General features: G+C 38.0%; 3 protein-coding genes across 4 annotated transcripts; 1 reads left to right on the top strand and 2 right to left on the bottom strand.

Annotated features, from left to right (window-relative positions):
• Nucleotides 1-250: 250 nt before the first annotated feature.
• cdc42se2 (CDC42 small effector 2) lies at nt 251-8606 on the bottom strand. 2 transcript variants are annotated; one of them, XM_086280038.1, is made up of 5 exons: nt 8375-8606; nt 6023-6267; nt 4096-4197; nt 3937-4015; nt 251-2947 (listed from the first exon to the last, which is right to left on the bottom strand). In XM_086280038.1, the coding sequence occupies exons 2-4, from the start codon at nt 6074-6076 to the stop codon at nt 3941-3943; spliced, it is 231 nt and encodes a 76-aa protein (XP_086136164.1). In that variant the 5' UTR covers nt 6077-6267; nt 8375-8606; the 3' UTR covers nt 251-2947; nt 3937-3940. The 2 variants fall into 2 exon arrangements, with proteins under 2 accessions (XP_086136164.1, XP_086136244.1); XM_086280118.1 differs by having other exon boundaries at nt 6023-6264.
• nip7 (NIP7 nucleolar pre-rRNA processing protein) lies at nt 8194-10687 on the top strand. Its single transcript, XM_086279914.1, has 5 exons — nt 8194-8631; nt 8755-8841; nt 8922-9060; nt 9847-9987; nt 10252-10687. The coding sequence occupies exons 1-5, from the start codon at nt 8576-8578 to the stop codon at nt 10369-10371; spliced, it is 543 nt and encodes a 180-aa protein (XP_086136040.1). The 5' UTR covers nt 8194-8575; the 3' UTR covers nt 10372-10687.
• LOC147338796 (uncharacterized) lies at nt 10389-21386 on the bottom strand. Its single transcript, XM_086279655.1, has 14 exons — nt 20926-21386; nt 20516-20611; nt 20262-20389; nt 19563-19649; nt 19108-19248; nt 18755-18879; nt 17114-17650; nt 16848-16964; nt 15932-16105; nt 12763-12891; nt 12529-12675; nt 11657-11736; nt 11514-11557; nt 10389-11210 (listed from the first exon to the last, which is right to left on the bottom strand). The coding sequence occupies exons 1-14, from the start codon at nt 21080-21082 to the stop codon at nt 11052-11054; spliced, it is 2121 nt and encodes a 706-aa protein (XP_086135781.1). The 5' UTR covers nt 21083-21386; the 3' UTR covers nt 10389-11051.
• Between the last annotated feature and the right edge of the window lie 230 nt (nt 21387-21616).

Genomic DNA, 21616 nt, shown 5'->3' with positions numbered 1-21616 from the left:
CCACTAATTGCCCAACTTTTGTTAATAAGGTTCCTCTTTGCAGCATTCAACACTCAAATGTATTAACAATCTAAAAGTATATCCAAGTATGCTCCACGGGCAGTATTTCATTCTGGGGTGAGAACTCTTACTGTAAAATTCTACTAGATTTATATAAAGTAAAATTTTGTATTGTATTAAAAATGTATCGTCTTTGTTACACTGATGCTTTCACTGCTTTCCTCTTAAAAATGAAAAGATGGAATACACATTTGGTGAAACATCAACGTATAACATTTATTGGCTTATTCTGAAAATGCAATAAAGGAAAGATGATTTTCCCTTTAAAGTGAGAACTACACATTAGGCAGATTCTGAGGGTGGGCGGGGTGGGGGATTTTGCCAACTACACCTTTCTTGTAATATTATACAGAAATATATGAATCTGAGAAAGCGTGGAGCCATCACTTTTATACATCATGTAATAACAGTGTCATCATAAAATAAGCCCTGTGACAGGAATCCAAACACAAAACTGTTAAGTCACATTCAAACAGTCCACTGGCACAGCCTGCTGGTCACATAATGTACTGCAATCCAAGTATGACTGCACATTCTACAGCATTTATCCCAGAGCTGGAAAACAAACAAACAAAAAACACAAAACAAAAACGTGTACATGTATGTGGATCCATCTGCACATAGGAATAACTACAGAAACACAGATGTTTGTTACAATGTTTCAACCTGATGAATCTTAAATCTGTCCGGGGTTATGGGCAAAGTACTTGCAAGAAGTCTTAAGGCTGATATAAGAAATTTGACAACATCAATTAAATGTATTCTATGATTTGAAGTACCAACATCAAATGAGACGTTTTCTTTGTACCATAGAAATTTTGACAATAGCACTCATTTAACACCAATCTACATGCTTGACTTAATACATTCAACACATTTTGTCGCTGAAATAGTCAATCAATATGATGTACAAAGAGGACAAACAATGACATTTATTAGGTCCAGGCCTGCTGGTTTGCTCAGCACTTTTGATCTTTCTGCTTAGATTTTTTTTCTTAAGATGGACCCTAATTCAGAAATTTGGACAACAACAATAATTCCAAGGGAAAAAACAAAATCAAAAAGACATTCTAGTCTGATCACTGACATGACTGACAACTAGAATAACCAGGCAATAAGATCTGTTTTTATTTTTTTTTTCCCCAAATAGGAAAATTATGTGCTTGAAGGTTAAAAACACTGGCAAACTGTGAATAAAGTAATGTCCAAGACGGTCAGGTGGTGTGTTAATACTTTTAGTAAAAAATTATTATTTTTTTTTAAAACAAAATAAGGTTATATGTAGCAATAATTCAAAACAGAAGCAACATAAGCTCAAACACTACGACAAAGGTGGGTCACATGTGGCTGGAAGTCATCAAGCTGCATTTATCAGCTGTAACAGTCATGGCAGGTTAGTTTAAGAAAAAGGACAGCATTATCTGTGGCAAATTCCCTTCATCTTAAAAAAACAAAACAAACAACCCCCCCCACGATGATAGGTAGGTGAACTAGATATGAGAATACTGCCGACTGTAACAAAACCCACTTTTGCTGCAGTGTTTGCGACATTCTGATTACTTCCAAGTTAAGGTCTAAAGTCTACTGTTGGTACACAAACCTTGGAAAAAAAAAAAAAAAAAAAAAAAAAAAACTAAAAGGCAAATGAACAAAAAAACAAAACAAAACACATAGCATTCAAAAACATGCAATTGCAAAAATAAATAAAAGCTCAAACAAAGCATTAAAGCTGGGGGAGACACCATTTTTGGCATACGTAGGCAAAGGCTCCACAGTAACAATTCAGCATATTGTACTTTAATGTGCTCTGCAAGAAACTAGCCTTCTGCACCGCCTCTAAGCTCTTCTATCAATCGAAAAATTTTGCCCACTGTGACAGACAATCAAGTCTTCTCAATTGGCTGACCTACAAATGTGCCTTCAGATGGTGGATTGATGACAGAAAAAGCCACCAACAAGCAAAGGTATCGTTAAGTGAAGCTACATAAGAAGCAGTCACGTGGCAACCTTTGGTCAAGCCTATTTGTTCAAGAATCTAGCATAAAGAGGTTATTGACAAAACAGCAAAGAGCAAAGGGGAGAAAGGTGATCATTTAAAACATTGCCTTTTCCAGATTTGTGCCTACTTCAGCTTTAAGCTTCCAAATCGCACTAGCAAAACAAATAACATGACTTCAGGAAGGCAGATTAGGAAGTTAATAGTTTATTAAAATCCTATATGGTTCAATCTAAATGAGTATAAAAAACAAACAAAAAACAGTTGAAATCAATGTTGAACTCCTAAGCAAGTGTGAGTGTACAATGTATGGTCCAGTGTACTCTACTCATTTCAAGTTTATTACAAAAACAGCAATCTTCAACCCTGAAAGCAACTCAGTATAATGAGTATTTCTCAGAATAAAACTATGAACGTGTTGCTTTTTTTTTTTTGCCTTGCTACCTGTCCTTTGATAAACCTCTGAGGATAAAGAAGGAAACTCAATGTTCCAATTTTCCAGCGTGGCCCAGCCACCATGAGGTCCGTTGTCAAATCAAGATAATAAATACAGGCATCCAAATTGGCTTCAACAGCAAGAATCTTTGAAGTAAATTTTCCTCATGCATACACACAAACATACGTCTGTCTGAGATTATGAGCTTTCTAAACCCTCTTCCCTACTCTTAAACAGTTTCTCTTTACAGTGCAACAGTATGGCAGCAAATGGATAGCAGTGCTTTCATTAAAAACAAAAAACAAAACAAAAAAGGGAATGGAAAAATAAAAATATATACAACATCAAGGTAAAGCAGTAGTTTCATCTTTTGGTCCTGTGTCCTTTATGGACAGAACTGCTTTTTGAAAATTCTTCCTTATATGAACAACAGTAGTTTCCACAAGACTGAAGAGCTGTTGGAGGAAAAGGTGGAACAAATGTTAGGATTCGAGTTGCTTCTGATTGGAGGTGTACTTTTGTGTCTGTGTGCATTTGTCAGTCCCAATTTTAAAATCTTAGTTGGTTTGGTCAAATTTACAGTCATCTGTGTTTTTCCCAGAAAGTATTTGATATCTTTGGGTTCGATCTGTCTTAGCACCTATGGCAACACTGTGTGGGAGTGGTTACACCCCCCCCACCTTAAAAAACAAAACCCAAAAAAGCAACCCTGCAGATGTAGCTTTCTTGATGTCTTAGGACAGTAGAGAGCTATAATTTTGCTAAAGTAAGGCTAATTTTATATTAAAAAAAAAAAAAGAAGAAAAAAAAAAAAAAAAAAGTATGTCATTTTTATATAATAAAGATTTTATTTTATTTTTTTAAATTGACTTTGGCACGATTACACTGTCATTACTCTGACAGCTGAGTCACGCTCACAAAGACAGTTTGAGAGGTAATCAGCAAAACAATACCATGCACAGTACAGTGTAAATATGTGCTTCATTGCATTTCTCCCATTTCCTCTCAAAGCCACATAAGGCAAGCCTGCTGTTGTGTGCAGGCTTGATTTGCCATCACTTGTTTTTGACAGTGCATGGGTGGAGCAAACTTTTGAGGTTTACAAGATGGAAACAGTCACGAGAACTTTGACACTATCACTGACTTATGGCTAGAGCCCCAAGTCTAGAATTTCACACATCCTATATGATATTGATATTTCTAATCTATTATTTAAAAGAACTGGAAGACAGAGGAACAAGACAAATACTGCTTTTGCTAGGGAAGGGAAAAAACAAAACAAAAAAAAAAAAAAAAGAAAATTCACTCAAAAACAAACTTGACCTTTTATAAGTTGGCTCTGGCTGCATGAAAACAAGATGAAACTGTGCTTGTGTGGCTTTGGGGTAGTGAAAAATCTGTGGTTAATGTCAGTTTCACTAAGGGATATCAGGACATCTCTCACCTCGTTACAACTGCGAACCTTCAGAACTTGTGTGCGCGTATCCTCCTTTAGATTTCATCTGGGCCTGAACTAGGTCGACCTATAGAAATATATAAATGTTAGCTGGCTGAAAACACGTTTGAAAATTCAGTGAAAACAAACAAAAAAACCAAAACTTACTGATGCCAAACCCAGGCCCATGTCCCCTGAGCCTACATGTGTGGTATGAACAAAGTTTGTCGGCTCCCCAATCATGGAGCGATCGATCCTTCGCCGCCGTTTCTGAAAAGTAGCAAAAATCTAAATTTAAATATTAATATCACAAGTAGACTTACCATACTACACACAAAGCAAATATTACTATCACTGGGAACTGAGAAGAGCATGTGTGAATCAGAAACTAAACACTTATCAGTTTACTTTTTAAATCTTTGTTTGAAGTATAGTGGATCTGCACTGAGACAAAGGTAAAAACTAATCATTTGTGTTATCTTATCTGTTAACAGATAGTTCACTACCAAAGTGATGAAGTTTTACTGAATCTGTTTTGTCAATCCAGGGTTACTAAACCTACAACAGGGAAAAGTTTAGAATTTCTATGATGGACACTGATTAATCACACTCAGGCTGGAAAAACTAAACCTATGTGAATGCCTCACTGTAAAGATTCTCAAACTATTCTGTGGGCAAATAAGACAAATGTGGGCAAACAGAAAAGAAAACAAACCTGCCAAAATGTGGAGTGCTATGTTTAGAGGGAAACAAAAGAGTACTGGCAAGCCGACACAAAACACCATCCATAAAAACATGGTGCAGAAAGTACAGTGGGATTTATGGTGGAGCAGAGTGAGCGTGTTAGCTGTCCACTCCGCTCCAGGGCCTGACTGTCTGTGCTACAAACAATCTGTGGACAACTGTGGCTCATGTTGTTTTTGGTCTATGAGCCAAACACGAAGAAGAACGAAGTTATAAAACACAAAAGCTGAAGTGAAACCGAATATTAAAAACAATGAAAACTGTCACTGCAGTCACTGTCTGTGCTTTTCATACATTATTTTTTGATCTTTGAAGTTTTTAAACAGGATCTCCTATTCCCGTGGAACTCTGCTACTGCTCCCTGCTCTTTTCTGGCCCACTTATCAACCAGTTAACATTTGGCAGTCGCATACGTCATCCGATTCCAGCGAGACGCAGTCAGGATCTAGGAGGACTTCACGGCAGTGTTTCTCGCGTGGGTGAAAACCCGTCTCCCCTCTCTGACTGAAAACTGTATGCAGACGGACACATTTGCGAGGCTATAAATCCCGCTTATCTTGAGCTGCTTTTATAGCTCAGGTCCGCGACACCTCACATTCACAAAGGCAGCAATAAATTCATAACCGCATTACAGAACGATATCTGGGCAGCAGTCATGGCAGATCATGTGACAGCACACAAGTAAATAAACAAGAAGGGTTTTTCTTGGTTTGCTTTTTTAAATGAAGAAAACTAGGTTTTGTAGTCTGGGTCTAAAACCAATTTAGATACTGTGGCATGACCTAGATAGCTTCAATGTTAAGTCAAGATATCCCAGATATAATAACAAATAGTTTTTCAGTGAGGAATGATCCAAATTCCCTCCCAATCACTGTGCCCGTCTTATGAGCAGCTACAAGAAACTTCTGATTGAAGTTTTTGTTTTCTAAACTCAGAAGTTAATTTAAATTTGAAAGCCTTCCATGAGAACAATTACTTGGGGAGTTTAATACAAACAGGAAATGTACAAAGGTCTGCATGTTTTTGTCATTAACTCTGAATTAGTTGAGCAGTAAACCACATATGATGAGTAATCGATACATTACTCACGATCATTCCAAAGGACTCAACAACTTAGACTTGCTGTGGCAGGACAGGGGTTATTATTGTGACATCAAACAGTTCCCTATTATAACCAGACTGTCTGTCTGCCAACAGATAACTTTTAGCAAATATATTTAAAGTGTTTTTTGCCAGGATGTGTTTAACTGGATGAATGCTACTTTGTTAATCTATATTCAAATTAAAAACTTTTAAAAACAAGGCAGCTTAAATTAAATAAATCAGTTCTTCTTGCAAATTTCATACTCACAGGCTGTGGCTGCTCTGCAATGCAGCAACTGAAACAAACCCAGAACTCAGTCATTCTGAGGCCAACGAAGAAGCCGCAGCAGTTTCCTCTCTCTGCTCAGACGTCTCTACGCCCGTCTTCCTGTTCCGTGTTACCAGAACCACAAACACACGCCGGAAACTGATGACAGACACAGGCCAGTGGCTTCTTGGGGGTAAACCGTTGGCACGAAAAGTCTTGTCCCACTTCAGAGCACCACACACCTGCTGACACGTTAACAAAAGAAAAAAAACAAAAAAACAACACATTTCAATCAATTGCTGATATATTTTGATGTGTATCAGCAGCTTTCGGCTGCTCATGTTCCCCATAGCTAATAGTTCCCTGGACTTACTTTTACAGGAAGCAACTTTTGATTGAAAACAATATTTAAAAATTCCTTTCTTGGAAGCTTGCCACTTTTTGTATGATACCATCTCGCGTCTGATGAGGTAATCTATGGTTATTTTTAATCATACGTTTAAACTACTGTCAGACACATACTACATATGAGGCATGGTGAAACATTTACGTCAGAAGGTTAAAAACAGAAACTTCACCACATTCAAATTTAACTTCTCTTGTAACAAGTCTTAAGAAAAAGAAATGGGGCCAGAGTGTGGCCTCTATTTCAACAAGCTGTCCAGGGGATCACTGTTACTTTCCCTTTTGTGGTTAATCTCCGGTGGTAAATAACTTACTACCTGAATCCAACCTTGGGCTGTGAGGTTAAACGAACAGCCAGTGTTTCAATTTTCAGAAAGCTGTTATTAGCTCCGACACCTTGATAAGCTTTCCATTTTAATTAACATCTCTGTGGACTTGAAATCGTCTAGAGGCTTATTTCACTAATAGGGCAGCAGCAATGTGGAGCACCATTTGGGAAAATAAATAAAAAATAAAACTGTCTTCACTGTACTGTACTTGTTCAAAATATACTTAATTCTATAATGAAGGAAAGAAATTTGATTTTGGAAGCACACTGTGGCCATCAATTTGGTGTTGGATGACAATTTTTATTTTAAGATATCAGTATGGTAAATGTTGCTATACTGACAAATATCTTAGGAAAAAAAATGTAGTTAAAAGGGATAAATGTTGTTTAAAAAAACAAAAAAAAACAACAACTTGTGGGATTATCACTAATCTACTAATTTGTTTACAAGGATCAAAGAAAATGCAGTTAAACATATGATCAACAAAGCTATTATAGTTAATTAAAATTGGGTGCATATTTAAGTTTAAATTACATAAAATAATCTTAAAATCATCATCAGTCTTTGTCAAATTTAGTCAAGTGTGTCAACATAACTAGGGTGGGGAGGCTTTGTGTTTTGGATGACTCTCTCTCAATGTGAGCCAACTCCCTTTACAGAGTGTTGTGTTTGTATTGCAACTCCTGTCCAAATATCAGCCACAAAAGACTAAACTAATACTCAAAATAATTAATACCAAACATAAAAACATTATAAACAATGAAATTTCACACTGAAACGAGTAAACAAGTCGAACAAAACGATTAAAAAACAAAAAAACAAACAAAAAAAACCCCCCACACACAAAACAGGGTGATATAATCAAACAGTGTTACCACATATTTCGAAATGTCAATCGTTTTTTTTGGTCGATGCCTCAGAAAGACACAGTAGAAGGCCTTCTGGCTGTCAAACAATTGGTGACAGGAGGATCAAATGATCTGCCAAAAGCGAAGTGCTCGCTGACGGAGTGTATTTCCCAGTCTGTAACACTGACTCTGCAGCTGACGCTATGCACCGCTGACACTCAGTGCAACTGAATCATATTATCAAGAGTCGTAAAATGAGCGCAGACGTGTTTAATGATGATTTTAACCACATCTGACATCCTTTAAGGATTACCAACTCTGCCGGTGATCTTGGATTACTGGAACTTAATCGGTATTTACAAACAAATGAGCGTTATGTAACTTCGCCCCGCTGCGGCAAAGACGCTTTACATGACCAGTCTGAACACAGCTCGCAGCTGGGTGCAGTTCAACACATGTACTGCTGCTGTGCCGGGGCGTCGGCGTTGATTAGAACTGAACTGCTTAAGTAAATTGGAGTGTTAGCTCTACCACATGCTAATACAGCTAGCTTTCCAGCTAACGTTCACGGGCTCGATGATAGCCGCGGGTCTGTGTTTTTTTCCACTGACAGCTAGCTGTCGGAGCTAACGCAGCCCATTTTCGGAAGCTGTGACTTCAGTTATTAAATTAAAACAAAAGCTGAAACAATTGCTGGTTTTCGCAATTAGAGCCAACTACTCCTCAAGATTTCTTTGTGAATTGTAATTATTTAGTATGAGAAAACTTACCAGATGGCGACCGGTTTACCGGAGAAAAAACACGTCCGTCCAAACTGATCGCTAAAGGAGGCAAAAAACCAGGAACTGTGATCACTGTTACGTCACACAACTTCCGTTTTAAAGCATTACTGCTTCCGCGTTAACCCACGTTTTTTTCTCACAGGAGACACGTTTATCCGTTGCTAACGTTAAGGATTTATAGTAGTAAATATGAGGCCGCTAACAGAAGAAGAGACCAAAACGATGTTCGAGAAGTTATCTAAATAGTGAGTGAACGGTTTCTGCGCCGTGTTAGCCTGTAAAGGTTCAAATTATACCAACACGTTCAGCAAGCCCGGTAGCTCACGCTGTGAATGTGTGTGTGATCCATGTGTTTTCTCTTGTAACAGCATTGGTGAAAACATAAAACTTCTAGTGGACCGACCAGACGGCGTTTACTGTTTCAGGCTGCACCATGACAGAGTCTACTACATGAGGTAATTTTGGTTAATTAACACGCATGTTGGGTACCTGTCCGTACATGTAAGGATTAAGGCGTTTGGTTTTCTGTCCACAGTGAGAAAATTTTAAAGCTGGCCACCAACTTTTCCCGGGACAAACTCATGTCAGTGGGTACGTGTTTTGGGAAGTTTACAAAGACCAAGAAGTTCCGCCTGCACATCACAGCCCTGGATTTCCTTGCTCCATATGCAAAGGTGACTATAAACAACACACAACCAAATCATTCCCTCCCATCAATATACCAAGCGGAGCTTAAATAAGATGTAGGAAACGAAACAATACGGGTATTACTAAAGTCCTCTATAGTAGAGGCTCATTCTGAATTATGCCACCAGATCATCTTCCAGAAGGGTTTTTGAAAGAGTTACAGCAAAAATGTAAAGTAGTGGAGTGTGTATAACCAGTTTTTAGGATCAGTGACACACAACGGGTAGAAATTGTTTTTCACATGCATAAACAGCTGTTTACTATACAGATGGAAAATCAAAATATTCAATCAGAAATAAAATCATTGTTCATTGCTGGGAAACACTGGACATGATTTGCAGGCTCATGTGCAATTCTGTGTGCTATTACAGATTTATTGCATGAAAAATTGTGCTGTACAAAAGTTTGTTTATACTTATAAACAGGCTGTTATTTTTTTCCATCTCATTGCATTAGGCTTAACATGCTCTATAAAAATAGATCTTTTTTCAACAAATTGAAGTTCATAGGTGAGAAGATTCATATCTGTGCATACAGATTCACATCTTAGCTACATGGATACTTTAACTGAATGTATTTTTTTGCTTTTTGAAGACCCTAAATGGCGAGAACCTGTATTAAGTAGTTTATAAATATTATGAGAACAAGAGAGAAGTAGCTCTTTGTGCTTAGAAATTCTAGGCTTTCTCTTAATTGTTCAAGCTTTTCATCTGTGCTGTCATATTGGACTCATTCATTCATGTATGAATAACTTGAAACTATCATGTATTCAGTTTAAGGTGTGGGTGAAACCTGGAACAGAGCAGTCTTTCCTGTATGGGAACCACGTGCTAAAATCTGGTCTTGGCAGAATTACTGAGAACACGATGCAGTATCAGGGAGTTGTGGTTTACTCCATGGCAGATGTGCCTCTGGTAAGTCCTTTAAAGGTTGCTCTTCTTGTCACACTGTTATGGGCAGTATTCACAGTACAACAAAGATACATATTCCTGTTGGTAACACTCATGCTGGAAAACAAAGCACATATTATGCAGATGTTTTGTTTTCCTCAGTGCCGTGTATTCACAATAGGGTATTGGATAGATCCACTCATGTACTAAAAAGAGGTTAATACCTGATTAACTCAAGGTTATATGACAAAAGGCACTTATAGGCTGGCTGTTTGTCTTAATCTTCAGGGTTTTGGTGTGGCGGCCAAGTCTACGCAGGAGTGTCGGCGAGTGGACCCCATGTCTATCGTTGTGTTCCACCAGGCTGATGTCGGCGAGTTCATAAGAAATGAGGAAACATTAACATAAAGATGCAGAAACAAGTGGACTGTCAAACTGTTTATTTTTAACAGTAACACTCACTCAAAGTCAAAGGTTCAACTTTTAGCTGCTAAACATTTTATAGTGACATGATCTGATCAAAGTTCCTACTTCACGAGCAGCTGTTATACCTGGAACACTTCCCTACAGTCCAGAGGCTAAAACAAACTGTCTATTGACTCACTTCTGCCATTTGCAGAATTTCCTGGTTTGTCCCCTCCCTGTTGTATTAAATGAGAAGGGTTTTGTTTTTGTGTGTATGTTTTTTGTAACTTGAATCTTGAAATAAATCCACATCTCTGTATTATTTAAATTAAAATCTTTTTTTTTTTTTTACAAATAGTTTGTGTGGGAGGAAAAAATTACCTGTAGATCTTAGCTATATGGATATTTTGCAGCTTTCATATCTTTAATTAAAGGTCTGTTCTGCTTTTCCGAGATCATAAGACTGAGTAACATACTGACTTTTAAAGCTATTCCCATCTCTGTATCAATTCAACAAGTGGGTTTGTTATTTAGGGCTGCAGAGATGCTACAATAGTCACTATTACTGCAATTTCTGTTATCCCTTCCTCAAAAAGAAACAATCTTTGACCCACAAACATTCAACATTTACAAACCAAAACAAATAAATGGAGATGGGATAAAATGAAATGGGCTTTGGTGAGTCAGACGATATTTGATTTTTTCATTGTTCTCCACCTGTCCTTCAGGTTGACATTTGTTCGATCTTTGAATTTGTAATATGCCTTTATCTTGCTCCAGTTGCCCTCTCCAAATTTTTTGACCCCGTCTTTTAACTTCTGCGTCTCACTCTCTGTCCATTTCTGCAACACAGTAAAAACATGTCGGTTAGCCATTTGCCACTGTGGGAAGTCTAAAAATGACAGCATTTTAGATCAAGTTGTAATACCAGTGCAAGTGACTGAACATGCAATGGTTTTGATACAGGAACTTCAATTTGTATGATAGCAACAAAAGGCAAAGCAGCAAATTACTGTGTGATATTGAACAAGAAGTCCTCCCTATGGACTATTTCACACATTTATGTGACAAAGGCATTTAAGTACAAATATCAACAGTAAAGTAATGTGACCAGTTCGCTTTGCAGCATGTTTTGCTATACTTACTCTTTTCCTTTGGCCTGAATTTGAAATGGTGCTCATGTCTAAGCCTTTGTGAGAAGAAAAAAAAATAAATACACAAAATTATTTGAACCCCATCATCTAAACTCCATGAATTCGAGTTGAATATTCAATGAACTATTACTTACTTCTCTTTTTGGAGGTAAAATACAATTCTTCGTCGCTCCATACCTCCTTGGTCTCCTTTGCATTATGGTACCGTTGCTTCCTGTGAATAAGAGCCAGAATGTGTTTTTGTTCGGCAAAATGATTAAGCACAACTACAAAAGATAAAAATAATTAGGGCTATTAATCAGATATGCTGGGAGGAATACTCGTGTGTGTTTGCATGTAATCACATATTAAATATTCTCAGCTAATGACTAGTGCATATAAAAAACAATATGAGACATTTACAATTCAAAAATAGTCAACTTTATTCTATATTTATAGAGTAATGTTAAATATTTCTAACCATAAAAAAGTGAATATGACCCGTAGCTCAAAAATCAGAAATCCATGATTTCAGATTGTTAAAAACAGAAATATCCAGTATACTAATTTCATACTGGGTTTTTATTTAGAAATCAAACACTTGGTTAGGATTCCTTTGCTATGAGTTGCTGCATCAGTGTGGTGTGGCATGGAGGCAATTAGCTTGAGTAACTGCTGAAATGTTATCAAAGCTCAGGTTGCTTTGACAACAGTTTTCAGCTTGTGGGTAGACAGGTGCTAAGTCTTGCTGGAAAAGGAAACCAGCATCTCCAGATGGAAGCACAGACTGGTCTAAAATGTCCTGGTAAGAGCCTGCTTTGTGTACTTTGTGCTTAATAGAACACAGCAGACCAATTGCCACCTGCGCTAGCAGATGACATGGCACCCTAAATCATTGACTGGAACTTCACACCTTCAAACCAAATCAAAATGTGCACCAATCAAAAGGATAAAGCATTCAAAATGTTACATTTTAACATATTACAGCCCTCTTGTTACTTTCTCAGACTTATTGGTGTTTACTAACCATTCTAAATGGGAATGGACGTTCTTTTGAGCAGAGTCCTTGTGAGGAGTAGAGATCGTTTGTGGGATGGGGTGAGAAGGGGACTGACTTGGCGAGCTCTCCACTGAAGAGTCTGTAATATGGATGTCATCCGTATCATCTTGATTCCTGTCAAAGTAAATAAAACTGGTCAAATATCATATGATTAATTAGTCGTCTAGAGCACCGGTATAAAATACAAGATTCTGTAGTTACACTTGATTGTCCACAGGATCACTGGACAGCTGCTTATGAGGCTTTTGTACTGGAGTTTTCTTGCAGGTCACAGGCTCCTTCGGGTCTTCCTCGCTGTCTGACGATAACTGTATTGACTTTTTAGACTTTCTGCAAGATGAGAAAAAAAGTCAATGATATTCTGTAAAAGGAACGACCTGTTTTGAGTGATTGGTGATTAAAATGATGTTTTACTCTTTATTTCTGAAGTTAAACAGCCAGGTTTTATAAAAAGGAACAGCACAATGTGTACAAGTAGAGAGAAACTTTTAACTGCAAAATGCTAAATCACTACTAATGCCTTAAGCTGTTATCTGGTTTAAACTTGTACACTGTGGTTTTAAGTGAGCAGTGTCTGTGTTTCTTCATTGGCTACCAATAATGTCATGAGCTTAAAAGCACTGTATAGGGAGTGCAGAATTATTAGGCAAGTTGTATTTTTGAGGAATAATGTTATTATTGAACAACAACCATGTTCTCAATGAACCCAAAAACTCATTAATATCAAAGCTGAATGTTTTTGGAAGTAGTTTGTAGTTTGTTTTTAGTTTTAGCTATTTTAGGGGGATATCTGTGTGTGCAGGTGACTATTACTGTGCATAATTATTAGGCAACTTAACAAAAAACAAATATATACCCATTTCAATTATTTTGTTTTACCAGTGACACCAATATAACATCTCCACATTCACAAATATACATTTCTGACACTCAAAAACAAAACAAAAACAAATCAGCGACCAATATAGCCACCTTTCTTTGCAAGGACACTCAAAAGCCTGCCATCCATGGATTCTGTCAGTGTTTTGATCTGTTCACCATCAACATTGCGTGCAGCAGCAACCACAGCCTCCCAGACACTGTTCAGAGAGGTGTACTGTTTTCCCTCCTTGTAAATCTCACATTTGATGATGGACCACAGGTTCTCAATGGGGTTCAGATCAGGTGAACAAGGAGGCCATGTCATTAGTTTTTCTTCTTTTATACCCTTTCTTGCCAGCCACGCTGTGGAGTACTTGGACGCGTGTGATGGAGCATTGTCCTGCATGAAAATCATGTTTTTCTTGAAGGATGCAGACTTCTTCCTGTACCACTGCTTGAAGAAGGTGTCTTCCAGAAACTGGCAGTAGGACTGAGAGTTGAGCTTGACTCCATCCTCAACCCGAAAAGGCCCCACAAGCTCATCTTTGATGATACCAGCCCAAACCAGTACTCCACCTCCACCTTGCTGGCGTCTGAGTCGGACTGGAGCTCTCTGCCCTTTACCAATCCAGCCACGGGCCCATCCATCTGGCCCATCAAGACTCACTCTCATTTCATCAGTCCATAAAACCTTAGAAAAACCAGTCTTGAGATATTTCTTGGCCCAGTCTTGACGTTTCAGCTTGCGTGTCTTGTTCAGTGGTGGTCGTCTTTCAGCCTTTCTTACCTTGGCCATGTCTCTGAGTATTGCACACCTTGTGCTTTTGGGCACTCCAGTGATGTTGCAGCTCTGAAATATGGCCAAACTGGTGGCAAGTGGCATCTTGGCAGCTGCACGCTTGACTTTTCTCAGTTCATGGGCAGTTATTTTGCGCCTTGGTTTTTCCACACGCTTCTTGCGACCCTGTTGACTATTTTGAATGAAACGCTTGATTGTTCGATGATCACGCTTCAGAAGCTTTGCAATTTTGAGACTGCTGCATCCCTCTGCAAGATATCTCACTATTTTTGACTTTTCTGAGCCTGTCAAGTCCTTCTTTTGACCCATTTTGCCAAAGGAAAGGACGTTGCCTAATAATTATGCACACCTGATATAGGGTGTTGATGTCATTAGACCACACCCCTTCTCATTACAGCGATGCACATCACCTAATATGCTTAATTGGTAGTAGGCTTTCGAGCCTATACAGCTTGGAGTAAGACAACATGCATGAAGAGGATGATGTGGACAAAATACTCATTTGCCTAATAATTCTGCACTCCCTGTATATAAATGTTTCAATAAATAACTTCTTCATAAAAAAACAAAATATGTGGGGGATACACTATCATTGCAAAAAGGATCAGGTCTTAAACCATGATGTAGATACAGAGATTTAAGAATACGAAGCAATACAATAGAAGAAAGATGAGGAATCAAAGACAAAATTATTTTTGATGCAATAGTTTTTTGTAGAGGCTGGCTAGACTTTCAACGAGTATGATTAGATCTGGGAAAAGTACAAATGAGAGTCAATGATGCCACAAAGCTGTTAACCAACTTTAAGTTTATAAATAAATTTATAAGTCACTTTTGAGAAAATGTACATGAGGCAGCAAGCCAAACTGGAAGGCCCAAAGCTTTGAGCATAGAGTGATCAAATTTCTCGAGGTCCCTACAAGCATCCTGCTTGAGTTGCTTGATCTGTTCATGGTCTGAGATTTGCATCATAGCATCTTCTGATGGATTTCTCAGATATCATTGCTTTTTGTTTGTTGTCAATTGAGAACCTTTGGTTGGAGAGCTTTCCTTTGATGATGGACTCTGACCCTTGACTTTGCAGGGTCAGAGTGCATTTTCCAAGGTGTTCTTCCAGGGATTTCTTTGTTGTCTTCAGTAATCTTAAATGGGTCTCTGATGAAGCTAGTTCTTTCATGCATTTTTCTTTTTCTGAGCTAATCTTAGTCTTTTGCACGTCTCTTCTGTTGGAATTTTTTTTTCTTTCTCTCCATTAATTCACACTTTTCTGCTCCATAGTTTGAAATGATTCCATCCAGCCTCTTAAGCTACAATGTATATTAAGACGATTGCTTTGGTGTCATATACATCGTAGGTAAGAGTAATTCATTTTGAAATCTAAAAATCTATAACCGTTTTTCAATGTTTTCAGTTAATGTGCAGCACAGCAAACATCAGAAAAATAAGTTATTGTTAATGTTCTCCAAAGTAGATCTTTAGCTATAAGACATGTCAAGCCTGTATAAAGTGAAGCTGTACATATGGACTTGCCATGCTTGATAAAGTATTTAACAAGTTACAGTGTTCCCCATCTGTAATTTCACTGCTGTTATCTTTGTGGCCAATAAAAAAAAATCAAAGTAAATCACTTATCTTACACTCAAGATGAACACTTGAACATATGACGTCTATCTATTCATAGCCAAAACTACTGGTGTTATCTCTACTCACTTCTTTGAATAGGAGTTGTTGCTGAGTTGAGCAGAATCCTTGTGAGGAGTGGAGCTTGTCTGAGGAACAGAGTGCAGAGGGAGCAGACTGGGAGAGACCTTCACTGAAGGCTCTGAGAGCTTCTGTGGTTCTCCTTCACTGTCTGATGACGACTGTTTTGACTTGTTGATGTTTCTGTTAGACAAGAGTTAGACTGTTAGACTATTATCTTCAAAATGTAACATTTGCTTTGACTGGAGATCTGAAAGATACTATACTGTTTATCTGTAGTGTTTAATATATGTGTTTTTAAGCACCAAAGTAATAAAACAAAGAGTAATTCTAATTAAAAAAAACAATTACTATTAACTAAATGACATCATCAAATACACAAAAGTGTAATTTGAATTCTCTTTGAAAGTGAGTCCTGTTCACTTGCACTGAACCCTCACATTAGAGAGGAGGGGGAAACATAAGAGAGTGAGGATAGTTTAGAGTTCTGAGCTTCATGTCTCATGTGTTTTACTACACGCTGTCGGTTCTGAGTTACATAAATTTCATGAGGCTCTGTGCTGACATCCATATGCCTGCCAATGATTTGTGACTGTCTGGACATGTCTGTGAAAACATTATAGAACATCAACTACGCACACACCCTTCAGTCAGACTTCAAAGAACTAAAACAGGAATAACTATTCATTCATTGTGTGGACAGTTGTCTGAGTCACCGTGGGCAACCGAGTATAATAGCTGCTTTAACTAGTTTATTGTTAAGTTTAAGTTGACCTGAGTAACTTTTATTAGCATTAATATTGAGCTAGCTTAAAACAAGGAGATACAGTCAATAATTACAAACAAACTGACAATACATGAATGCATATTTGCTCTAACGACGGTGAAGTCTTTCTGGTTATTGTTAAGAGTTCTAATATTTTACCTGGTGGGTGAACTACTGGACTGGTTATGACGTTTCACACTAACTGCTGTGCTGGCCACAGAATGAGGAGAGTCCTCCTCACTCTCTGCTGACAACTCAGCAAAACTAGTTGAAACTCTGTAAACAAAAGCAAAAAAAAAGGTTTAATGCCATACACTGATTAAACAAATACTAAAAGTAAGCTGAAATGCAAAACCTTACAACCTTGTAAGAAAATAGTGCCTACTAATCATTTTCCTGGAAAAGAAAAAAACAAATATAAGTACCTCCTGTTAATTCTGTTGGTCCTTCTGTGGCGTTTTGGTGCTGGTATGGAAACTTCTTGGTCAGTAACTGGACACTGTGAGTCTCTTTTATTTGACAGAGCCAGTGTCTGTGGTGCTTCTTCTACTCTGGCCTCGGTCTCTAGTTCCTCTGAAACCTTTGAGCACTGTGAACTTGCCTGACTATCTGGTTCCATCACCAGCCGAGACAGAGTGTAAAGCTGTCCGTTCCATGGCACAGAAGTTGTCTTTGAGAGCGAACTTTCCTGAGTTTGTGGAACAGCATCTGCTTGTGGTGGTTGGTCTGCCGGTGAAGCTTCCATGGGGCTGCCTGAGTCTCTCTGAAATAACACTTCCTGCTCCAAGTCCAAATTGGTGTCCATTTTAGGATCAGGTGAGAGTTGCAGACACATATGCTCGCTTTCCTGGTCCTCTGTCTCCACTTCTTCCTCCAGCTGAGAAAACATTCTCTCATTTAATCCTGTAGCCAAGGCTTTGTAGGCTGCTTCTAGCCTGGTCCTCTGGATAGTTGAATGCTTGCTGGAAATTAAGATGCAGACAAGGAAAAGGGGCTGAAAAGGGATGTCTCGCCACATATTTAACTTTTCACACTCACTTGCTAATTTAATCGGTACACCTGTTCACCAGCTTGTTAACGATAACACCTAGTCAGCCAGTCACATGATAGCACAGAAACTTTAGGCATGTAGACATGGTCAAGACAACCTGATAAAGTTCAGAGGAAAATGGGCGGATTGCTTTGAGCCAACAGGGGGTAAAACAGTAACCACTCAGTACAACCAATGTATGGAGAAGAGCATGTCTGAATGCATAACACATGCGATGCTAGTGTAATGGTGTGGGGGAATATTTTTTGCTGGCACACTTTGTGCCCCGTAGTACCAGCTGAACACTGTTTAAATGACACAGGCTTCCTGAGTACTGCTGCTGGTCCTGTCCATCTCTTTATGGCCCAAATGTACACTGACAGCCGCCTCCAGCAGTATAACATGCTCTGTTACAAGGCTCACATCATTTCAAACTGGTTCTTTGTTGCATTCACTGTACTCAAGTGGCCACCAGAGAGCAAATTATTATTGAAAAAAATTTGGGATTATATTGATTTATTTTGTGTATTTTTAAAGTTAAGGGGACCTAATTAAACCTTTTATGGTTTGCTGAATCTAGTACTCCTGAAAATATCATAAAAAACAACAATAAAAAAAAAAAAAAATGGAAATCTAAATTGGATTTTCAAGCTGCAACCGTTCTCAACTGATATTATGCTGCCCAGCATTGACAAGGGGTAGATACAGAGTGTGCAATATATTAACGGAAGTAGTACTCAATTTCAGAATTGAAATAGCTTTCACTATTACTGAATAATGAAGAAACTACGACCACATTTCTCATTTGTAATAAATTTAAAACAGTCATCTGTGATGGATGTTTGCAATTCCCAGTCCAGATGGGGAGTGATTTTTCTCTGGGCATTTGTGTGAGGGCTCCGGGCAGCTTAAGACTATAAGAGAGCACAATGTGCAAATACTCAGCACAGATAAGCATAACTGTACTTATTAGGATCTAATAAAACCTAATCTGATCAGATTAGATCAGATCACCTGAGAGGGACAGATATCTTACCACGGTACAGACTGGACCATGTTTACTTGTGGACTTGAAGAGGGGACCGGTTGGACTTGCTCATCAGCTCTAGCTGCACTGCTGTCTTGTTCCTTATTCTTTTCCTGAATAAGCCGATTTGCAGCCTGGTAGAATTACACAAAAATATACACTTTTATATAGTGTAAGTGTAAAGACTTTTATGTTACAGACAAATCCACAATGTTTTGTTAATTGTTTTTCAACAGAATAAACAGAAGTCACAGGCAAACATTTCCTACTGATCACAAAGTAGAAACAAACAACCAAAAAAGAAACCAAAAAAAAACCCCAAACAAACTACAAAGCCTTTATCTTAAGTATAGCATTCATACCTTTTGGAGAAAGGGAACGCTTGATGGGCAGAGCCTTTCACAAAAAGCCAGCATCTCCATCTTGAACCGTGCAAAGTTGATTTGCTCAATTACTTCATGCTTTTTATTTTTCTTGCTGATAAGACCCATGAACAGCATTCTCTACACAGAACACAAATATTTCATTAATATAAGACACTACATGAACACCTAAAAAACTTCATGAATCACCATCAATAATTTAGTATAATAATATTTTGGTGTTTACAGTTAAAGCTAAAAAGCCCCCCCCCCTTCCGCAAGCATGATTTAACCAAGTACCCCTACTCTTATTGCTTTTACACAGCATTTTTATAACTACTAATTTTAACACTGTAAATAATGTCAAAATGGCAATCAATGTGAATAGAGTTACCAAGATAAAACAATCAAAGAATATTGCTTAAGGAAAAATATGTTTTAATTAGTGAACTCACCCTGCCATCCATCCTCTTGGTAAAGTGCTTGTTCAGCACCTTTCCTGCTTTCTCAAATTTTCCATTCTTAATAGAAAGCATTATAATCTAAAGACAGAAACAAATAACTTGTTGAAAAAACCTGATTAATGTCTTGATGCATGCTCAATGATCCAGGTAAGTAAATTCCAAAAGGTTGATTCTGTTCTGTGTAGTGTTAGTGGGAGAAACGTTTCGTCACTCATCCACATGACTTCGACAGTCTCAACTACTGCAGGTTTCCCCAACCTTATAAACAGTACATTTGCACAATAGCTGATAGCATTCAGTGGGCTGCACTGAATGAACAATGGGCTGTGAGGTACTTGGATGAGTGATGAAATGTTTCTCCCACTGAAAATGCTACATCCAGATGAACAGAATCAACATTTTGGGAAACCTGATTAATAATGTAAAAAAAATGAATTTAGCTCAGGCTTAGTAAGTTCATGTATTCATCCTTTGGCACAAAAAAAAAAAAAAAAAAAAAAAAAAAAAAGATGTGTACACACGTTCGCCCATGCATTTACACCATCAAGTTAGCAGCACAATAATTTCATTTATAGTCTCTGATTAAACAAAATAGTATGTCTGTATGTTTTTGTGAAAGGGAATGTAAAAACGAATCATGTGCATAAATTGAATAGGTGATTTAAAAAAAACAATAAGGAACATGCTTACCATTTCTTTAATTGAAGTGCATACGTTCTTGTAATCCTGTTGTGGGATACTGAACTCCTGGCTCATACTTTCCAGCAACATTAGGGCTGATTCCAGAGGACATACCGACTGAGAAGACGTGTCTGCAGCTGGGAGAAAAAAAAAACAAACAAAAAAAACAGGTTCATTTTAGTGTTTATTCACAATGCAAAAGAAGCACTACCATGAATCAGACTGACAGATGTGTGATAATAAATGGTCAATGTTGATCTCACCAGGTTTGTCACCTTCATTTATCCGGCAAAGAAACCGCCACACTTGAATCTTTTGTGGCATGAAATCAATGGGCCCATAAGGACGAACCAAGACACCTGTAAGAAAACAATCAAAAGGCTAAAAAATGCATATTTATTTTTTTGATGAAACAAGTAGTAGGCAGTAGCAAAATAATATAAGTATCTACAATAAAAACAAGATTGATAAAAATGTCACATAAATGACATAAACCAGTGGGACATGCAACCACGAACCTACATCACAATTAGTCCAGCACACGAACCGTGACACGTTGACATATATAGAGCACTTCTTCACTTTTCAAGGATAACAAGCTTGCAAAACATAGTTCTGGTAATCCCAGAGATACGTAGGCTAGTCAAAACACGCTAAACTGATTGTTACTTACTGTCGAGTACATCTGTGATGGCACAGAAATCCTCATATTGTTCCTTTTTAAACAACTCTAGCGCCAAAAACAAATAATAATCCACTACCCAGCGGTTCACCACGGATTCAGTATCAAATTGGCGACTGTTTACGTTTTCTTTTGCCGCCATATTCATAGGGAGTGATGGGTTATTAATCTCCGGGTTTAGCTTGTCAGGTGGCGCTTCATTCCAATTCTTTAGAGGCAGAATTCAGCAAAAGCGTAAAAAAAGACAAAACAAAACACACACCACATACAAAAACAGACAAAACGTTCGTATCCAACGGAAGACTTCTTCTTTTAGTTCTAAATTTTATGGGCGGTTGGCAAACAGCTGAATTGTGCATTACCGCCACCAACTGGTATGGAGTGTGGACGGAACGTCACTCACACCGCCCCCCTCAAATCCTCCCAAACCCTCTTTTAAAAACCGGAATAAGGCCTGATAACTTTCACGAGACCTTTTCAAGTAAATCAATAAGATCTAGTTTCATTTTCATATTACTGAGGTTTGGGGTCAGCTGACTTCTCTCCACCTGATACTTCTATAGTTTCCTCTTCTCCACAGTAGTCACACTTCCCTGTATTATGTTTCCCCATTATGAATAGTGTAGCGTTTAAACCAATATGTTCAAATCTTATTCTGGATATGACCACCTCCTCTCTCCTA

This window comes from Aulonocara sp. 'chitande type north' Nkhata Bay, linkage group LG1, assembly GCF_057382095.1.
Source record: "Aulonocara sp. 'chitande type north' Nkhata Bay isolate Kocher_YH1m ecotype deep benthic linkage group LG1, A_spYH_male_GT1.1, whole genome shotgun sequence".
Classification (NCBI taxonomy): domain Eukaryota; kingdom Metazoa; phylum Chordata; class Actinopteri; order Cichliformes; family Cichlidae; genus Aulonocara; species Aulonocara sp. 'chitande type north' Nkhata Bay.
The sequence above is the reverse complement of the archived record's forward strand: the minus strand, read 5'-3'. Positions and strand labels throughout refer to the sequence as shown.